At 35.2% G+C, this 17996-nt stretch overlaps 1 protein-coding gene across 1 annotated transcript in view; it reads left to right on the plus strand.

Moving 5' to 3' along the window:
- The first annotated feature begins 6241 nt into the window (after positions 1 to 6241).
- The window catches only part of LOC149069507 (uncharacterized), a 42897-nt gene continuing 31142 nt past the window's right edge, over positions 6242 to 17996 (plus strand). Inside the window, exon 1 of the mRNA XM_089249907.1 lies at positions 6242 to 6546. Within this exon, the coding sequence (XP_089106033.1) occupies positions 6432 to 6546 (115 nt within the window). The 5' untranslated portion in view covers positions 6242 to 6431. The remainder of the gene's footprint in view (positions 6547 to 17996) is intronic.

The raw sequence follows: 17996 nt of genomic DNA on the forward strand, positions 1-17996 counted from the left end.
CCGAATTATTTTCTAGATTAAGAGAAGATTTCTGGTATTCGGATTCTATTTGAAGAGTGTTTTAAGCGGGGTATGTAATAACAGAGGTAAAAATGTATGGAAGTGATTAGGTGAGAAATCGGGGATTACAAAGCCGTATGCAATATCTACGGTGTATATTAATTATATCCAGGGTATGTTATAAGTGTACTTGACTATATTTCAATGTTTCTGTCTATGGGTTTTCCGCAAAACACAATAGTATAGTCTTTCAGTAGATTAGATGATTACCCTTCATTCTTATATAGCTGAAGAACAATTTTTAAAACAATAAGTTCTTATATTGCAATTTCTTTGAATCGTTATTGATCCAAAGACCGCGACAGTTGAACGTTATACAGAGTGCCGAGCTTAAAAGAGCTGTATTCTCCTTCATCATGGGGTAACATAATATTTGTGATAACATACATTGGGGTAACATACAATATTATATTGGTATATAATATGGTATAAAAATGATAATATTTGAAGGAGGAAAAGAAAATAACATTTTGTAGCGGAAAACTGTCTTATCCATAAGTTTGTCACATTTGATGTCTTCGTTCTTAAACATTACCTTAAAAGATGAACCATTGAATGTTCGAATATTTACAAAAATATACAGGGCGGTAACTATCGACCGCCCGATAATTACACACGTGACTCCTTGTGAAAACCTCCTTTACATTGCTTTTTATCATGCATGATTTTAGTATTTTGACATGACAAAAGGATGATTTTTCTTATTTTTATAATTTGTTTTGGCGCAGTTTGGCCAAATTGGTCCTTGCGCCAGAAAATTTAAAATCCAATCCAATCCTTGTGAAAAACTAATATGTTAAATTTTTTTTCCGTTTTTGGATCAGTCGAATATTAATTGAGCTATAAGGCTTTGAAATTTTGTGACTGTGATTTTTCTAACGGTCAGTTATGTACCAAACTCCAAACGAAAGTACATTTCTCCGCCAACAGTGGGTTGTCACTTCTTGAAAATTAACCGAAATAATCAATCCCATACAGGCTAAGTTCTGCCTTCACGATTGCCGTTTTTTCTCTCCATGTAGTATGATAATGTGATATTACAACCTTGTTATTACGTATAACTGACGTATTAGCATCGTCCCCCATGTTGGCAAATGTATCACCAGATTTGTAAAGAGTTAGCCTAATCAACACTCTTTTGCCAAAATGTGGCAATTTGTTTATCTTCAATTTCAAATCAAATGTTTTGAATGAAGGTGCATACCATGCGTACGTGTTTACTGCGCGATCGTTATTTTACGTTGTCGTTTTAATCAGATTACATGTTGATCAATAAACGACAAAATTTCTTGGATTTTTTTCAACTTTCATCGAAACTATTACGCGTAAAAGGCTTCAATGGAGGATGTAAAAATGGTAGCTTGACGAATGTGTGACTGGTGGAAACAGAAAAATGATAACAACGATTCAATCGGAAACTTTTAATTAAACTTATTATGTTATGAATTGACTTAACTGTTGTTGTTCCAAAAAAACAATTTCAGTGATTTTAGGGTGCTTTTGGGGCACTGAATCCGAATCTGACATTGGTGTTATCAGATCGGCTCTAGTTTTTGGGAATGAAGTGAAAGTTGAATTTCAATGGTAATACCATAACCCAGGTGCGGATCTATGGGGAAGACGGTGATCGGTGTGATCCCCTCCCCCAAGCAAAACGTGATAACTCATGAAATTTCCGGAACTTTTAATATGATAATATTGCATTCTTTTCAATCAATCCGTTGAAAATTTCCTGTATCAACGTTTTTGATTAAATAACAAATTCAAGAAAACTTCGACAAAGAATTAGGAAGAACTAGTACATTTATTCAAAAAATAATCGGGACTATATACCGGAAAATACGGGACAAAATGAAGGATGTATGGCCACCCTGTTCACAGTGTATCTAACTCATTTTATCTCATTTTATTTATTTATTATTCCGTAAAATCCCCCCTCCCAACAGAGAGCTCTGCATCCGCTCATGCCTTAAAAAACTGTTTTTTTATATATTTTTCGTTTTCTGTGTGTGGGTTAATATATTTTTAGCATTTCCAAAACGCCAAGTTATACGTTTGGTGAACTTGGCAGGAATTTGAAGTGACGTCATCAGTTTTTAAGGCGTCATAACTCATTAATTATGGATCAGAACAAAAAACTGAAAACACTTTTCCATATTAGTTTTTCACAAGAAATAACGTGTGTAATTATTGGGCGGTCGATAGCTACCACCCTGTATATACATGTATACACACCCGCATACACATTTTTGAATTCGGATACATATTTTGTACGGAGGATGGTTTTTAGGCCTTAGGTGTTTCAGAAACTCGCGAGCATCATGATTGGAGACCTCTCTGAGATGTTGGTGACACGAACATTCTTGTTTTTCGAAGTAGTTTCGAGATAGTTCCTTCATGTAGAAATATATGGACGACACCTTCAAGTGCAGGTCGGTGAGGCGGAAAACTTTTGGTGCTCTAGTGAAGCGCCGGAGGATGCGATTCTGGAATCGTTGTAATGTGTTCATGTTGCTCTTAGATGTGAAAGCCCAAGCTGGGGCACCATATGTTAACACTAGGCGAATGATTTGTTCGTACCTCAAATCTTTGGAACTTGAACTTCGGGGATAGGAGAATCTCAGTAGATTCTCTAAGAGGATCTGAGCCTATTTGATTTTGTTCTTCGTATGACTCCTGAAATAGAATCTTTCATCCCGGATGACACCCAGGTACTTAATTTTGAGTCGATGGCACGATATCTTGTCATTCTATGATGATCTCCGTGTTTGATGGCATATCTCGTTTTGTGAGCCATATAATGGCGCATTTGTTCACTATCAGCTTGGTATTGTTGTATGCGTTCCATCCTCCGACATTTGTGATAAGCTCCGGAAGGTTACTCAGCGCCATCTAAGGCATCCTGCTAGCGCATAAGGCCAGGGTGCTTTTTGTTATTTAAGGAATTTTTAAATTGATGTTGTAATATATAATATTTTATTTTCATCTTATTTTTCCTTACATACAAAGTGTTTCATAAATCAATAATTAGATAAAAAATTTGGAATAAATTGACGAATCGATATATTGGAATATGATTTGTGAAAAAGTTATTCCCAAGAAAGGGGATTTTTTTTTGGTATGGAAGAAAAATAGTCCAAATTTTTGATGATAGAGGACACTGCAAGGAAAAAATGACTTGAAATATGAAAATCCTACTCATAAAATGCGAGTTGTACGGTTAACCGCCCCTTTCTGAATTTTCCTGCTACTGGCGCTTGCATAAGGTTTACATTGAGATGTTGCCATTAATGTATAAAACGTTTTTGTTGAAGCTGTTTTGCTTCAGCCACGAATCACCGGCTGAAGCTTTACGAACGTTTTGGACACAGAACATATTGAAGTAAGGTTCCAGCCCAATGATTTGCTTTCGTTCAGTGCCTTCTCTCGACACAAGTTTGAATACATTTTTTTTCTTTGACAAAGAATGGGAGTAATTTCTTCCGCAAACCGCATTCATTCCTTCGATTTTTATGAATTCTTAAACTGTTTATGAATTTATCAGACACCCTGTATATATGTTACGGTAAATATGATAAATCGGTGACTATCCACAATCGCCGCTGTTATGCATAAACACCAATCGTCTCGGTAAGTTTAATAAATTTTCCTACATTTATCGCTTTTACCGGTGATTCTGCATAATATGATAAATATGGAAGAAATCATGCAGAAATATCACTTAAATTCAATCACTTATCAGCACCCCTAGTACGTGATGGGTGCACAGCACATATTTTGCCATAAAAGTTAAATTTTTAATGAAAATAAGTGTTATAAGGATAAAAGCGTGTAAATTATTATGTTTCGTAATGTTAGCTTTGTTCCCATTTACCAACATTTTTTAACGTAAACGACATCACACATTGAATCTAACATTTTAGCCTAATGTTCGAGAAAATTCCCTGTTAATTTAAATAATTCATTGACGATTTATCATACTTGCCAGTCTAAGATGGGGAATCGACATACCAGTACTGGGTTGTTGGGACTTCGGCTGGTCGGAATTGCAGCCACTCGACATTCATATAAAAATATCAGCGGCATATATACAGTATACGGTTGAAACTCGATTTAACGAACAGGATAAGATAGAAATTTTTATTCGTTAAATCGAGGTAGATATTAACATGAATATGCGCATAGCCAGCGTTCTAAAAAGCTCATTTTGAGGAATTAGTCAAATCGGAGTTTTTGTTATATTAGGATGTGCTTGTACGTATGATTTTAGGTATGAAATTCACAATTCTTTCTTGATTCATGGAGAAGGTTTTGAAATAACTGAAAATACAGCATATGTGTGTTAAAGTTAGCGTGATTAATCCGGAGATTATGCATACTCATCGACCATTTTGATAAGTTTGATAAATTTTGCTCATATATTGTGAGTGATAAATCGTCAATGAAATCACTCACTTTTACAGGAATTCTCCATGAAAACCCGTAGGTATACAGCAGAAACCGATATGTGGTTGAATTAGAGTGTACAGTCAAACCTCGGTAATGGGTCAACTGGATCACTTTTTCACGTCCCAGATCTTCTATAGCGTTCTTATGTTATTAAAACTCCTGATAATGAACCTCCATGAAACTCCGCTTCAGAAGTCACCTTTGTAAATTCACACTTCATAAAATCACAAACTGTTCATAAAATGTACACGAAAGCTCCTCCTAGCTCTGGAGGTACCGTCTATATATTTACACTAAATATTATTACTGTGACGGATACCTATGCACTTGAGGCCGCAGGTTGGCGAGATGACTCTGGGAGAGCTCCGCGTGGTAGGCACTCCCAAATTTTATGTTCATGCATCCCCCTCTTCAATACTTTTAATATCCAGTCTATGACAATTTAAAATTTTGTATTGCTGTTACAAAATTGAATATTAATTTTTTAGTTTTGATTTCGTTTGCGCGAGAGACTCTCGGGACCTCTAGGTCGTACCGATGTTGGACCCATGCGTTGAGTCGACCAAGTAATTCGACGCGAAAATGTTTTTCCTTGCTTCACATTAAAACAAAATTCTTTGGGGTATTCTCTCCTTTCCAATGAGTGCTTATTTTCAAAATTTCGAAGAGATTCTTTTTTTTGTATATTTTGTTTATAATTTTTTAGATTGCATTTTTAATTGGGCTGTCGTATTTTAGTAATATATGACATCCATAGTTATTGGCATCTTTTTCTCAGCCACCTCGTTGGACATTTTGCCTGTTATGGCCTTGTATTTGTATTTTGTTTCTTGAAAATGATGAAATGACATTCATGTGAAGGTCGTGAAAATGCTATTGTCGCATCATTTTAATCGTTTACCGACATGTCTATGCTTGGTAGGCATGATCAACATGAATGTTTTGATAGATTTTTCAGCTTATAAAATCGGTACCAAAGTCAAAACCTAAACTAGGATAGTGGTTGTAACTGTAGTATAACTACACTATCAACCAACTCTATCTATCTTTCAACCAACTGCTTTTATGAATTATACATAATCGCCGGCAAAAGTAATAAATGCAGTGAAATTAATCAAACTTACGAAGACGATTGGTACATTATGCATAGTCATCGATTTAAAGAAAAATTACCATAAAATATGCAGCCGAATCCCGATTCAACGAATTACATAAAACCGACATTTCTATTTCTTTTATCAAGAAAAATCGATACATCGCGGGTTGCGATTAACACACAGGGACTGTAAAAACTTCATTAAATCTAGGAACTTGTTAAATCGGAGTTTGTTACATCGGGGTCTGATTGAACGTCAATTTTTTTTTTCATATCAAATTCACAATTTTCTTGATCGGTAGTAAATTGGATACAAAAAACTATTCTATGTATACACACTTGAGTGTTTGTGTGAGAAATAAATGAATATTCTCCAATGTAGGAATGATTTCATAACAATAACACCACTAAGGCAAAACAAAACAAAAAAAATATTGAAATGGACTTCGTATATAACGAGGAAAGTAAACCAAGGAACGAAATATTTATTTGTTGTGAACTGTTAAACGTATATAGGCTATACTTTCACCTGCCGGACGATGTCGTCAACTTTCACTTTGGCGCGCCAGAGAGCGCTGGCGCAGTCGCGTTGCTTAGAAGAAATGGTTTCTTTTCGAGAGAGGGCCATGAATCGGTGCGGCCAGCGATCCAGTTGGGACTTTCCTCCGGCAGTCGCGTGTTATAAGCCAAAGCGTTCACATGCTGCTCGATTGAGAGAATCGCCGACACTACAGTGGAATTTCGGCAGCGTGTTCAACGTCTTAAACAACATTATTGCTTTTATATATATTTTCTTTTCATCTCCTTCTGTCTCCTTCACTCGCGGATGTCGTGGACGCGTGTGATGAGGAGGACACTTTGGTTCAACTCCATCAGCTGGATTATTCAAAACAATGCCACGTGCGCAGCTTTCCTGTGGACCTTGTATGCTTTCGCGCAAGGTAATCTTATATATCAGAAGAAACACAATTATTATTATTCATCTTTTTTTTTTTTCTCGAAGAAATATGTTACAATATAAGGAAAAAAGATTAAGAGGTTGAAATAACAATTTTCGTATAAGAAATTGTAAATGGATAAAACATCTGAAAAATGCAAGGAAAATAGAGATCAAAATATGAGAAAAACCCATGGAGGAATAAAAGAAAATTGAATTATGAAATGAAATAATCATTCAAAAATTAGATTATGTAGATAAGACAGGCTCATATGCCGTGAGTAATGATAATTAGAAATTAAAATTATTCAAAGATTGACTAGAAATTATACTGTCATAATCGCCTCTCTCTGCCCCATGATACATCAGAAATACCATTTCACAAAATTTCATTTAGGAAATTCTGTACAATATTTTTTCAATGGAGAAACTAACTGAATCACCTTTGACTTATAAGATAGACACCAGATGGGTAAATTTGACTTTCTTTTTAATACATAAGTAAATAAAATCTCGAAATTCGAATTATTGTAGTCCTTGTAAACATGTAATACGTATTTTCCCGAGAGGCTAAAAAATTAAAACGTGAAATATTGCAGCTCTAAAGTGACATAAAATATAAAACCGTATAGTATTTGCTTATTTTGTGAGTAGTGTAATAAAATTGATCATGTTCCGACCAATTTCCCCGTTTCGGTTCTCTTTAAAAGCTCATCGACTAGAAGCATTAAAAAAGTTAAATTTACTTTTTCTAATCCTATTTTCATACTGTTAATAGTTTTAGCTCATGGAAGTTTTCTTCGTTGAAAATTTTCAATCTATGGGACAAAAAAGATTTGGATAAAAAAAAAAAAATTACCATAAATGACTAACATCACAGGATTCCATGTTATCAATGATTTTCCTATACATAAGAACTCATTCGAATTGTTTTTTTGCTTATGAATACGACAGCACGTAGGAAATATAAAGTTATAAGTTATGTGATTTAAAAAGTAGAAGGTTTATGAACGCGATTCATTATTAGATATGTAGCTTGAAAGTTATCAAAAAAAATTATCAAAAATTAATGCTGATAGTTTTGAATGAGTCAGAAATAACTTATTAACTTAATATTTGTGAATTAATTTCCAAATTAATTATCGCGAGCAATAGTTTCGAGTTTTATATTTATTATTCACAAGTAAGTTTATAAGTTTTATCGACTTTTTCTTTTCCGCCCGCATCGTCTTTTGAATTTTACACGTCAAATTGGACGGAATTTATTTGAGTTGGTCTATTTTCAGGCTTTTCTGGCAATAATAAATTCACTGTTTATTGAGCCATACAGCAAATTTATCTCATAATGTTGTTCATTGAAGCTTCTATTTTCTTTCATGCGCTCAATTTTTTTCCAGATTTACTTGTCACTTAAAATAAGATCAACATTCCAGATATTAAAAACATAAAATATAACAACCTAAAAGTATTCTAATCCACCAGCTATTAAAATTCCGGAAATAGTATTTTGTTTTCTAACGCATTCTAGCAGTGCATATATTGTTTGTAGAATTGTAGAAACATAAGCGTTGCTCTAAACGACTATCATTAACCCTTAAACGCGTGACTTTGCATATGTTCAAAGGGTTCTTTAAATGTTCATTACTGCAGCCAGTTTGAAGATAAAAATTCAGAATCGGAGTATGTGACCTCACACATAAAGTTAGGGGTCAAATTCTTTCCATTTTAAATTTTCATTTTGCTGGTAAATGTTGTAATTAACGAAAACAACTATTTGTGTGCTTGTTGCAGAGCATATGCGGTTGTGATTCCGCTAAATGGTTAAAATGTTTTGTTTTTTCATTTCTTTCTCTTTTTTAAGTTTGAAGTTCCAATCCAATTTTTTTTCTGTAGTTTGAATCACAAAGAAGGTAGTCAGATATTTTGAAAGTAATTGAAACTTTAATAAAATTATTTTATAAGAAATTTTTGAGGTTCGTTATTTTTAACGTCCTGAATAGCAAGTACAATTCAAAATAGAATTTTTTGAATGATTTTGCCAGTCTTCAATACGTTTCATTAGCTATGAAAAAAATTACCAAGTCGGAAAAAAAAATTGAGCATTTAATATATATTTCAGGACAAACAATATAATAAATTTATACAACGCATTCTGTTCAAGTATTTCAAGACGTGTGACGATAAATTTCGTTTTTTTTCCCTTCAAATTTTAATGTAATTTATCACAGTTCAGACATTTACGTTGCAACTACTGTATTTGTTGCAATGCCATATACTTTTGCAACATTATTTTAGATCATGCGTCAGCGATGTCATTTTTTTTTAAGTACAAATCTGAAAAAGAAAATTTGAAGAAAGTGTCAAAGGAAAGGCGTAGGCATTTATCGCATCATTTTGAATATTAGTATTTTGAATGAAATTTGAAGTAAATCAATCGATATTGATCTTTTAACCTAAAATTTCGATAATGAATATTTATTTCATTTCCTTAATGAAAACACGTATTACGTGGTAGTTGGATTACACCGTGTATAAAGGCGACAAATGCGTTGATACGATGATTTTATCCAAGCCCATAGTTTATTATTTTAGAATGACTTTTTTCCGTTGCGCGATGCATTACTCAGAGAAATATGCAGTAGTAAGAAATCTTTGATCATTTTTATACCATAAGCTCACGTGTTAAAATCGTAGACATCATTAACGTCGTTTTGAACATTTTGATAGCTATCTAACATTATAAATTTTGAGGTTGTTTAGCTCGTGATAACAATGAAAGAAGCAGAATAACAGCAAAACTAAAGAATAGTACATAAAAGGTTCTCTTTTTGACTAATATAATTAGATACTTTCTGCCGACGAGGATGTAGTATATGCACATAGATATATGTTTTCGTCTTTCCAAATTTCCATTCGAAAAGATGTGCCAAAATTGAAGCTTATTTAATGTGAAGTATTTGGCTCCAAAAGTTCTTCCTGCTTGATATGTCATTTAAAATGTAGTCGAAGCCCTGTTTAAATATGCGTTCGTTGGGTTTTATTTTCCAGGCGAATTGCCAATCTAGCAAACCATAGATTGAAATGATGATCGTATTAAACTTGAGTTAATTAAAGTCTCAACGACAGTTTGTAAATTTTCGAGAAATTTTACGAAAGTGAGCTAACATATTATACATAATCTAATTTTGGTTTTTTTTGATATATGTACTTCTACTACGCTGTAAATAAATCTTGTAAACATTTCCCTGAGGAACTCATAATGTATATTCCGGTAAATGGCGTGTTTGTGAATCCCCTTATATTGCAGTGTACTTCAACCTTTTTCTACCAGTGGATCGGTGAATTAAGCAAACAATTCCATGCACTGGCATGAATGGAAGATATAATTTGAGAACCGGTAAAAAATATCATTATTGGGAATTTTCCTGTACTCCTAATTATGTTTCAAATTCCACTATCATGCATGCGAGAAACATCATTGAGCGGCGTTCCTGCCGTCACCTATCGAAAAAAATATATATATGTTATAATTCTTTGAATGAAATTGGCTGATGGTTTTAGACTTGTTTGCAACATGAAAATTAATATGTTGTTCATTTTTATGCTGCACACCAGTATGATTTTATGCATTAAAATATCGTTTAGTATATGTTTTTTTATACTCGCCGCAGAGTTAATTTTTTTGTAATCATTGCCGCAGGACACATAAAAAAATTACATTAGCCTGTATTTTCACGCATAAGATTCGCGCCACTATGCAGCGCATGAAAATAAAGAAAATATTCAAACACACAAATACAAATACAAAGTATACAACAGTCAAAATGCCGAACGGGATGTCTGAAAAAAAGTTGCCCATAATGCACAAGGTTGTCAAATATGTATCTAAATTATATCAAAGATACAGCCACCCACTAAGAGCAATAAAAATCCAATAATTAAGATAAAATATAAATATACATACTGCCCATAAAAAATTATGGCTGTCTTATTCTAAGTATGGATAGCTTCCCTATTTATCCCACTATGTCAATCGTACTTCTTTTTAAACGTGTCAATCGTGTAAGAACTCGCGACCGCCGAAGCTACGCTATTCCATTTTACTGACAACCCTATTAGAGGAAAAACCCCTGCGACACGACAACCTGGAGAATTGTCCCTTACTTAATCATACTCGCTTTCCCTTGTCGAAGCAGTTGATTAAAAGATTATTCCCAAATTATCATACCTTGAAACACAATCTTCCGTCGATACCTTATATATCATAAATCAATATATTTGATGATATCAATTTTTTTCTCTTAGTGATAGAGAGCGACGATTATACTAGAGGTGGCCGTATTAAACACGTAGAATCGTATGCAAAATATGCTAGCGCAACGACAACAAGAGCGGGTGGGGGATAGATCCTAAACTGACATTAGAGTTGTCAAACATTAACAAACTTCAAGCCAAAATATCATTCAAAAGTAGCCATAAAGTGGGCCAAATACTAGAACTTGTGCTACTATCTACTGAGCACAGGTTGAAGCAAAGTTATAACTATTGGTGTCCGTATAGGAATTTAAGTGCGGAACGAGTGATTTGAATGGTTCTCGTGTCTGTATCTGAGATGACCATTAAGCGAAGATTTGAAATACATTATTTAAACTTCTTTACAGAAGAATTTTTATTTGGCCTTTAAACAGGGTTGACCTCATCTGATGGGTGACCGTTAAAACGGGTTTTACCGTAATACATTATTGTTGCTCTACAGTCTACTGCAACAATGATTTTGTTAGATTTTTCTCCATATTCAGGAGTTTTGAACATGAAAAATAAAATAATAACACGCTGTCTAAAACTTCTAATGCGGTGGTACCTCCCATAACAAAAACCCTGCTTACAGACACTTTTGAATCCCGTGCAACAAAGCTTCAATATATATATGGACTACATTCATATATGGACGTATTCATCCCAACACAGGTTTTCGTATAAATAAGGGTATTACCTATTATATTTCATACTGACCTATTATTTTCATTCAGAAAAAAAAAAAGACCATGTACTACTACAGTATTTATTCGAGCAACACACACAGAAAACCATCAGGGAGTTAGTATTTCGGTGTGGGTTTTGCCGAACGCTTTACGTCCGGGTGACACACGTGAGGAATTATTTCCTCGGGCACTCACTCGCGTTGTTTAAAACTCATTCTGTGTGTATAACTGTGTGTGTGTGTCCTCCCGCTGAAATTCTCCAGAACGCACAGAGAGAGAGAGAGAGAGAAGCTTCATTGGGATGCTCGTGACGTGGTACTGGAAACATGACAGATCGTTTGCCAGCACGCGATTTTCTCTCTCTCTCTCATTCTAGCAAGTCTTTGAAGAGGCTTGCACTAGATATTGGAAAGAAGAGAGACAAAGGTGGAGAGTGAGACATTTTAACAAATGGGCCAACATTTCAACTGTGCTCGTGGAATACTGTGTAAAAGCTTTCACACGCTCCGAGGAATAGGCATTTAGAACTGTGGGTATGTTTTTCCAGTGAAGAACGTTTCAGCGGGGAAAAAACAATTTCGAGTTTTTTTACCAGGAAAATATCACGAGACAAGCGGAGATTTTTTTTGCCACACGGGACAAATTATTTGTTTAATGTACCATATATGTCGAACCACAGGCAGAACTTTGCCCCTCACTGTCATGATATGTCCCGTGACGTCATACTTTGAATTTCGTAAAAACAAATTAAGCGGCACATTGCTACTTGAGCGCCTTACGGTGCGGTTCCACATCACTTGAGTGGCCGTGACATAATCCATATCACTGAAGTGATCCTCTGCATCGTTTCAGATCACTCGAATGCCCCGCAGTACATTTTCGGACAACTGTACGAGCCATGTTGTCGGCGCCACTGTGGCATATAAGCTGTACCAGTAAAACAACCCTGAAAACACATCCGTGTTTCCAGCTTGATCAAATGTATCAGAAATAAGTTTTCTTTGCCAACATTTCATCCAATACGTTCATAGTTTAAATTTTGTCGACAAAAAATATTTCTTCCAAATTTTTCTGCATGTTTTTTCCATTTTTGCTTCTGATTTGGCGCCATATGCAGCCGCATGACTCATATTTTCTTAGAGCCGCCCTGGATTGGTTGGAGGTGTCGGACTACTCAACAAAGGGATCCAAGCCATTATGCCATCTCTCTCTCTCTCCGTTGAAGCAGGAGTGATTTTGTTTTGGAAGAGTTTTTGATTTGGGAGATCTCAATCTCAGACTCTTGAACCCTACAGGACTAGGCCACGGCTATAGAGTTTTAATTCAGGTGATTCCACATTCCAAGATCCAGAAACATCACCCGATGATGCCAACAACTGCAGTTGAATAAACGTTGCGTTTACCTTACAGTTTACGACGGTCTAGTCACCCGATGTATGTTACGTTATATCAAATTTTTAAAATTGCGTCTAGTAAGATTATGTTAAGGCGCCTATAAAGTAGAGTGGGATTGCCATAAATGTTTGAGCTAAGTGATGCCTCGGAAAAAAAGAGGAAGATACGGAGCAGCGATTGGCTATAGCGCTGATATTGACGTCACTCTTTTTGCTCAACGATGGCAGAGGAGTCAGCTTGGTAATTCAAGGAGCTATGGGTCAGGTAACTGATTCAAATGAGACATTTTGCCTCGCTTTTTTTCCTTGAAGACAACCGCAGAAAACCAACTTCAGATGACCACCACTATGCTGTTAGTGAGGTTCTTACCTAGATCAACGTGCTATTTGAAAATATATGTATAATCTTGAGGGGAAATTTAATTTCATCCAAAATTGTAAGGGATATTTTTGAAAAATCGGGGTATTTCTTTTATTAGTTAGAAATAACTGGACTATAAAGTAAATTATCTGAAATTTGAAAGGAGTTTCTTCCCTGCTCAACAAAATCCGGACGAGTAAACCTGAGTTTTAAACCCACATCTGGATGCGTATTGGAAAACAATAGCACTATAGTTCCTTTTTTTTGCCCCAGATAGAACATATTATATATTTATGCCATCTGCATAGACAAATCGTTTTTCTCCTCGCGGAATTTCGTTATCTGTGCGGAATGACAAATAACATTCCACCTTATTCAAACCTCAGGGCATTTTTTTTTTTCTATGCAGCAAAAAACCGTATTCGCATGGAAATATTCTCAGTCATTCTCAGACTCTAAAACATCCATATTCTGTAAACGTTTTCACCATGAGAAAATTGTGTCTTTCTAAGCTACTTTTGTCCATAACGAATAAACGGGTAAAAATAAAATTTCATCAGCCTTCTAGGAAAATAACTATGCTTACTCTGTATAGCAGTGTTTACAATACGCCTTCTAGATAAGCGATTCACGCTTTAAAATCCCATTTTACTCCTCCAAATTTCATTGAAGAGGGAAAACACTACAGATTTTTACGGTTTTCTTTTAATAAAGTTATTTCCCTGTTTTTAAAATAATGTCCTTCTTTTCAGCAAAACTACTACTTAAAATCTTAGACAGAAGTGATATTATTCTTAAAAATTATTTTGTTGGATAATACTGCAGCACAGTATTATACAACGTGTAAGAGATATCACTGAACTGAAGCTCCTGCTGCCACCTATCATATAAAAACACAACAATTATAATTCTACGATTAAAATTGGTGATCGGTTTATGATTGATGTGCTGCAAAAAAAAAGTATAATGAGATTATACTAAATATTATTTATGGCAATAACATTGATTTAACTTGCTTCGAAATTTTAACAGTTGTTTGTGTGTTGTAAAATAACGTTAATAGAGCACATAGTAGTCCATCTTGGCTTTTTATGTAATTCTAATCGAAAACAAACACTAGAATGTACCTGTTTTGGTCTATATTTTTCAATTACAAGTTCAAAATCTAAGAAAAATTGCAGTTTGCTTTATTAATGTTATTTTACAACGCACACACAGCAACAACTGTTAAAAGTTTCAAAGAAAACTAATGAATAAACTAATATTATTGCGTATAAAATATTTAGTAATATGGCATGATATTTTTTTTGTTGTGTGACACATCAATCAAAAACCGGCCACTAATTTTAATCGTAGAATTACAAAAATGATTGTGTTTTTTATATGATAGGTGGCAACAGGAGCTCCAGTGCGATTGTTTTTGTACATGTTACCGTATTTTCCTCCGTATATTCCGCGGATTATCTGTTAAAAAAGTGGTTAAACATTAAAAAATGCGGATTATTCTACAGCTGCGTACAATCTGCAGAAAATGATGTTATTAGCCTGATGAGTATTCTGATAAGTCTGAATTTGAAGGTTTTTGATGTAAGAAAAACTATTGTTTCGTAAATGAATTTCATTAATTAACGTATCAATGGGTAAATTATTGAGACACAAATTAAGTTATTATTATTATTATTTTTTAAATCTTGCGAATTATACGGGTTGTTTTTTACTTTCTTCAAATTTCGCATGCGGATTATGCGTCACCTTGGATTATGCGAAGGAAAATACAGTACATAATACTGTACCACAATATTATCCGCGAAAAATATTTTTGAAACCTAATTTCACTCCTCTAAAATTGTAAGGGATATTTTATTCTTGGAAAGTGGGGCATATTTTTCCAAGAAAAGCAGAGAAATAACTCTATTAGAAAAACCTAAAATTTGAAACAGTATTTTCTCTCTTCAGTGAAATTCGGAGGAGTAAAATTGAATTTTGATGTGGGAGTCACGAACGCATCAAGAAGTGTATTTGCGGACATTGCTGGGTTCTTGCGATGTGAGTCCATCATGATGCCCACACGACCGCATAGCGCCATTATCAATTATACTACTTCACCAAACACCAACTTGTTATGTTGAATTGTCAAAATTCATCATAACATTACATTAACTTAATCTTAAAATAGTTTTAATTGTAGAGAAAAGAAAAGATTATTATATTGAATAGATTTTCGCCTTATGTTTTATTTGTACAGTGGAATCTTGCATAATTAATCATTTGATTATACCTATATTTAATTGTATATAAAATGGTACATATAATAATAATAATAGTGGAAAGCAAAATCTATTCTATAGAAAGTTTAGGCCTTAAGATACAGTTGTACACGGTACTGCTGCCTTGGGGCCCCAGATGAGAAACACGGGTCGAATTACAAAGGGTTGTAAGAGAGTGAAAGAGATGGTCATCCAGCCATATAAGGTAATGTTTGTTTTTCAGGGGGTGTGATTAAGGGTCCTTGGCGAGAAGAATTTCTCCGAAGGTCTTAACGGTCCCCTTAAGTTTTTCCCCTTTTTTTCTGTTGTACCTCATTCCCCCCCTCTCTCTCCCTTCTCCGCCAACTGTAAATTAAAACGCCGAATAATTCCCTTCCTTCAGGACCTGTACTCAGTACATTTTCATATAGTTTGGTATCGCCAAGGGGCCTTTTTAACATACCCTCTGGGAAAATTCAATCGGAGTCTCTGGAGATTATTTCTACGCTACTGGCGGGTGAGAGTTCCTTTCTCTCTCGCTTGTAATCAACGATGTAAACTCTCGATACTTTTCATACTATGAGCGAGTTGTATGTTCGCTCGCTGATAATTCGAATTATAAATGTGCTAGTTGATTATTTTTACCTACCGGAAATGTACGTTGTACACGTTTTCGCTCTCCGGTGTCGCGAAAACAGTGTGATGTGAAATATCGTAAAATAGTGAAATGTGTACATTGGGGAGCGACCACATGACAGCTGACAGCTTCCCGAGGGTTCGTCCACGAGCCAGCACACTGGCTTCTAATAGACACTGTGAACGACCACCGACGTAAAGACAGAGGGCTTCTTACAAATGTGCAATTCATTTCCCGCTCAGCTCACCCTACATTCACTCCAAATTCGTCTATCGACTGGTCACGGTCTTCATTATGGACAAACCTCCATGTTACCCTCTTCGAGCTTCAAACGTAGTCTGCATAAATAGATATGGAATCGTCGTCTGCGGGTAGTCATCTCTTCGAGAGGGATTGATTGCTCACCGTTAACCTCTTACAGAACGATAATATGTAAGTTTTTATTTAAATCATTGTAAGGCGATGTTTTTTGTCTCGGAAAATCTAACCTTCATTTGGTAGATGTTTACATTTATCTGTATAGCCTTTTTAATTGTTAAAAGGTAGCTACCTACACCCATTATTTTCTATTGTTAAAATTAAATATTTTATTTTTCCTTAAAATTTGACTCTGATTTACTTGTTCACGAAAGTGTTGTGTTGTTTTCTTTCATCTTATGGATTGCTTAACCCCTTGTCTTGATCCTGTAATATTTATTCGAACCTGGGTGAATGGATTCCAATTTTGAATCAAAGTAAAATATAATTAAAGAAGAAAAGGATCAAGACAAACTCTGGCCATATATATGTTGGATATACTGAATGCCACATCTTTTTGTGATTCACTTGCATCAGATTTCGAGCCGTTGTTTCGTATGCTTTAGACCACTAACTACCTCGTGACATAAAGGACATGTTTTTTAACCTGACATTTTGTATTAAACCTGTTTTTATCAGGTGATTAGCATTTAAATCTTTACTTTCACCCGAAAGGATCTAATTTTTTGTCCAGAGAGTGTATATAACCTGTTAAAATGGAACCACCCACTTATTTCAGAACAATAATTCTCAATTATGAAGCTCAAATTTCACTACACGAATAACGAATAATATTCGGATCGATAGATCGACATCAGGATTAAGATGGATCACGATAATGTCGAACACGTCATAACAAATATAAAGCTTTATTTGAAAATGTCTCAAGAGGAAGTAAATTCAAGAGGAAAATAATTCAAAGAATGCGTGGGAAAGAGAGATCAGACCGTTTCGACAACCGTGAGAGGAACACAAGGGCGCTAGAGTGATTTTGAGTAATAACTCGCATTTCCAATGTGACACTTTTTAATCTTAATTATAACCAAATTACTCTTTTCTGTGATTGCGTTTTATTAGACGGTCCAGCACACACACTCAGAGAGAGGCTCGCACGCAGCTTTAGGCCAGCAGACATGGCAATATCGGCGAGAGAATGAAATGATTTCATACTGTCGCACAGAGAAAGATACTCATAAATTCCGTGCACAGAAACGCATTATACGACGAGGACGATGACGAGCACAGCGACGACGACGCTGTTTCGTGTTGGAGTGTATGACTGGCTCGTGCCTCGTTTGCAGCTGTGCTTCCTCCTATACCACACACACACCACACATAGCCGTTTCAAATACGTGCACACATTGCCCGTTGTCATGCAACCTCCGTTTTCGCCACTGAATATCTGTCAGGGAGCTTCTATCCCAACCTACGTGCGTGATCTGAATTCTCAGGAACTATATTATCTGTCGTCCAGCCAGCACCCCTCTATACCTCTTCCGCCATTTTCGGAACAGACTGACCAACTCCACCACCACCG

The sequence above is a fragment of the Pholcus phalangioides genome, unplaced genomic scaffold, assembly GCF_987345545.1.
Source record: "Pholcus phalangioides strain wild (caught in Gottingen) unplaced genomic scaffold, Ppha-v1.0 ptg000022l_1, whole genome shotgun sequence".
Taxonomy (NCBI): domain Eukaryota; kingdom Metazoa; phylum Arthropoda; class Arachnida; order Araneae; family Pholcidae; genus Pholcus; species Pholcus phalangioides.